Source organism: Aedes aegypti, unplaced genomic scaffold (assembly GCF_002204515.2).
Source record: "Aedes aegypti strain LVP_AGWG unplaced genomic scaffold, AaegL5.0 Primary Assembly AGWG_AaegL5_hic_scaff_552_PBJ_arrow, whole genome shotgun sequence".
In the NCBI taxonomy this organism is placed as follows: Eukaryota; Metazoa; Arthropoda; class Insecta; order Diptera; family Culicidae; genus Aedes; species Aedes aegypti.
Window position 1 is genome coordinate 14365 of NW_018736228.1, and position 3492 is coordinate 17856.

A 3492-nucleotide genomic window follows, 5' to 3' on the forward strand; every position below is an offset into this window, starting at 1 on the left:
AGGACGTAATATACGGCCGCTTCCCATGGACCTTAAAAATGTGTAATGCAACGAAGAAGTATATTTCCTTACAAGGATAGTTCACTAGCGAAGGCAGTTAGCTTCTCTTCAAAGCTCTGAGTTAGTTGTGTTCTCTAGTAAATACCTATATTATTTATCTAAATGTATTATTTCGGCAACCGATAATTTGAAAACGCAAAAACCGTTCGGTTCACAGTTCCATTGCTAGCTCGAAGCGCATTGCTTTTGTTCAAAAAGTGTAATTATCTGTCCTAAAATGGTTGGCCTTTCAACAACACCGATAATCGGAAACGAATGGCTGAAAAATAGTGGTAGGGCCCTATTTGACGGGATCGTGACGATGTAATCTTGCGTGTCCATTTTATTCCCGTTATCCAATAATTTACTGAAATTCATTCACATCGGATGTCTTCTGATGAATCCTAATAAATGATTACCTAAAATATTAAAAAAAAATTCAAGATTGTAGAATAATGGTTGATGTAAGTATAACTTGTTAAATACGAAGATGTTGTAACTGCATAACAAATCAGGTGAAAATTATTGACAGTTCAATCAACAAAATAAAATCATTGCCTACTAAGACTTCGCTATAAAATCTGTACGCAAAAAGTGTCAAAACCAAATCACCCCTTGTCGTTTTATGGCCAGCGTAAAAAGCTGGATTTATTTTTATAGCCCCCCCCTTGTACCTTCCAAGTGGTCTCGGACATAAAAGAAATTTAATAATTGTATCAGCCTAAAAACGAAAATGAAATGCATAGCAAACTTTGGCCCTTTTTCTATGTTTGTCCAGAACGATCGAAGGAACACAACAAAAGAAAACTAGCCATTTTCATCAAGTCTGCCTTGATATCGTTGGCAAACTGGAGTTTTCTTGCAGTTCGAAATAACTTTGTGTCATATTTTGTGTGTAGTACAGGGTGTCCGCAAATTATCCGTACAAACTTTGAAGACATGGCTCTATACAATCAAGCATAATAAATTCAATATTCTTTCATGGTTTCAAACATTGGCTTATTATATTCTTGAACAGTGAGTTTGACATAATTCCGATTTCAAATAATTGCTAAACCAACCCAGATGTGTTGAGGGGTCTTGAAGGGAGCTGTTTTCCGAGCTTTATGACGGAAGAGAAATGTCCATAGAACTCACTGGATTTGAACCGTACAGTTTTCTATTTCCAGTCTTACTTGAAGTCACTAACCTGTAGATTACTTCAAATAATAATAGAACATTTAGATTCATCTCTTTTAGGTTTTAGGGATAACACAGCTCTAGGATGACTAGCGGCCCTCAGGAAAAACGTCTCCTAAAAATTTAAATTTGCCTATCTCAGTAACAAGCAATCATTTAGAATTTTGTTTAAAGTTGTATTTTGTGATAACATATAGATGTATTATAAAAGTTACATGAACATTTATTTTTCATTGTTTTCAATGCGAGATCATCTTTCCAATATTTTGCTGTTCGGATAATTCGCGGACACCCTGTATAGACCTATCCACAAGACGTTCCAAATCAGCTGATCGGAAAGCTCGTTGACAGTTCTTCTATGAAAATGACAGCCTCGTGTTAGCACCGGTCCTCCACCGATGTAAACAAATGCATAGACGGACCTGTCACATGAAAAGGCCTATCGGTGCCTCCCTCCCAGTTCTCGACGTATGTTGGTCTATGTTTACGTCACTATCGAAAATCGGTCGTTTATTTTTTCTTGGCTGCGTTCACGAAAACTGACTCGCTAGTCACAGCTCTATGTTTTGTTCAAACGCAGCCCGTTCCAAGGGTTCGTAAGGGTTGCCAATGTTTTGAAAATTGCAAAAGAGTTACTTAACTTTTACTCTTGTACGTAATTTTGTATACAAAATTAAATTTAACTATTTCAAACAGAAATTATTTATGAATGTAATCTGTTTTTATCAAATGCAGTAGATTGACTCGTGATATTTCGCAATTCACTGTTTTTGATGTTTGGTAATCTATAAATTGATAACCTGATAGGAAACAATGAAGTTCGGCATCATTTCCAGCAATTTCCCCGTTGACGTTTCCACACCTGTTCTTTCATCCGTTCTCTTTGCTTGTTTACTTCGTCACACTCCACGCAGCCTTCTTCGCCCCTCTCTTGGCCCGTCTCCTGTTGAACAACCCCTTTGCGGTGTGACCTCGCCGCGTTTTCATCCCCTCGTCAATTTGCGTGCCTGCGTGATCCGTCAAACGTTCACTGATTTCATAACACAATCACGAAGCGAATCAGGTTCAGGAGTTCGTCGTCATCGTGACTATTTTATCAGCATCCGCCGCGCTGTGCAAAATTTTCGACGTCGATCCCGGCCCTAATCAGTGTGCGATAATCCGATAATCAGAGAACGCCAAACGAGAGAGATGAACTCCGTCACGAAACTGATCTCGTTCCGTGGGGCAACCGTGGGAAGAAGGTTGCTAGCCGGAGGATTCCAGCAGCAGCAGAGCCACCTCAGCACCGGTCAGCCGCGGTTCTGCGTGTTCAAGATCCAAAGTCCGCAGGAGTTCCAGGAGAAGGTCAAGGCCAGCAAGGATCCCATCATTGTGGACTTTTTTGCGACGTAAGTTGGCGTTCTGTTTTTGAATGGCCGCTGGCTGGGCCAAGTTTGATATACAGTGACTCAAACTCATATTCGTACAGGGTACATTCCAGGGCATTTAGCATAGAAAGATTTGTTAAAATCCTTTTTTCATCCTTTCACTTCATTTTGCTTGCAGTTGGTGTGGTCCCTGCCGGATGTTGACTCCCCGAATTGAATCGATTGTGGGCGAACAGAAGGGAAAGGTCAAGCTGGCCAAGGTGGACATCGACGAGCACACCGATCTGGCACTGGACTACGAGGTGGCCTCCGTCCCGGTCCTGCTTGCGATCCGCAATGGAAAGGTTGAACAGCGCCTGGTCGGGCTGCAGGACACGGACAAGCTGCGAAATTGGGTCGAGAAGGTCGTGAAGAACGAAAAGTAAGTGACCTGAGCCTGGCCCCGAGGGAGACCACCACCACTGGAAGAAGGCATTTTGTTTGGATTCGGATGCAGAGACGAGGAAGGGGGAGGGAAGGTCCTTTCCAAATGTAGAAACACTCCTGTTGAGCTTAGTTTTGATTGATTGTCCCATAGGGATCAGGAAATACGCTCCTGTCTTGTCAGTTCGTACTATTTTTTGACCACCCGGGAGAGCGGGAAATAAAAAGCAATTGTTCAAAGAAGGCGTTGTTGAGAAATGAGTTCGAAAGCCTTATATTGAAGCAGGGTCGGGTTCTGGTCTCTTTAGAGATCTGGTGATTATTTTAATGCAAGTCTCTAAAGTATCTATTTTAACAAAACTGGTGTAACTGATCAAAGATGCTTACAAGAGTTCTTCCAAGAAAATACTCATAAAATTATTTTAGCTTATTGAAAAAGAATTCGTAGAATTCTTCAAGCATTTACACACGGTCTATTCCA

The 3492-nt window shown here is 41.1% G+C and overlaps 1 protein-coding gene across 1 annotated transcript; it reads left to right on the forward strand.

Moving 5' to 3' along the window:
- The first annotated feature begins 2173 nt into the window (after nucleotides 1–2173).
- LOC110681189 (thioredoxin, mitochondrial-like) lies at nucleotides 2174–3254 on the forward strand. Its single transcript, XM_021856965.1, has 2 exons — nucleotides 2174–2609; nucleotides 2767–3254. The coding sequence occupies exons 1-2, from the start codon at nucleotides 2410–2412 to the stop codon at nucleotides 3011–3013; spliced, it is 447 nt and encodes a 148-aa protein (XP_021712657.1). The 5' UTR covers nucleotides 2174–2409; the 3' UTR covers nucleotides 3014–3254.
- The last annotated feature ends 238 nt before the right edge of the window (nucleotides 3255–3492 follow it).

Excerpts from the sequence above, each read along its gene's own strand:
- LOC110681189 (XM_021856965.1), top strand. The coding sequence starts at position 2,410 with ATGAACTCCGTCACGAAACTGATCTCGTTCCGTGGGGCAACCGTGGGA. Across the intron at positions 2,610-2,766 it reads ATTGTGGACTTTTTTGCGAC|TTGGTGTGGTCCCTGCCGGA; the intron begins GTAAGTTGGCGT and ends TTTTGCTTGCAG.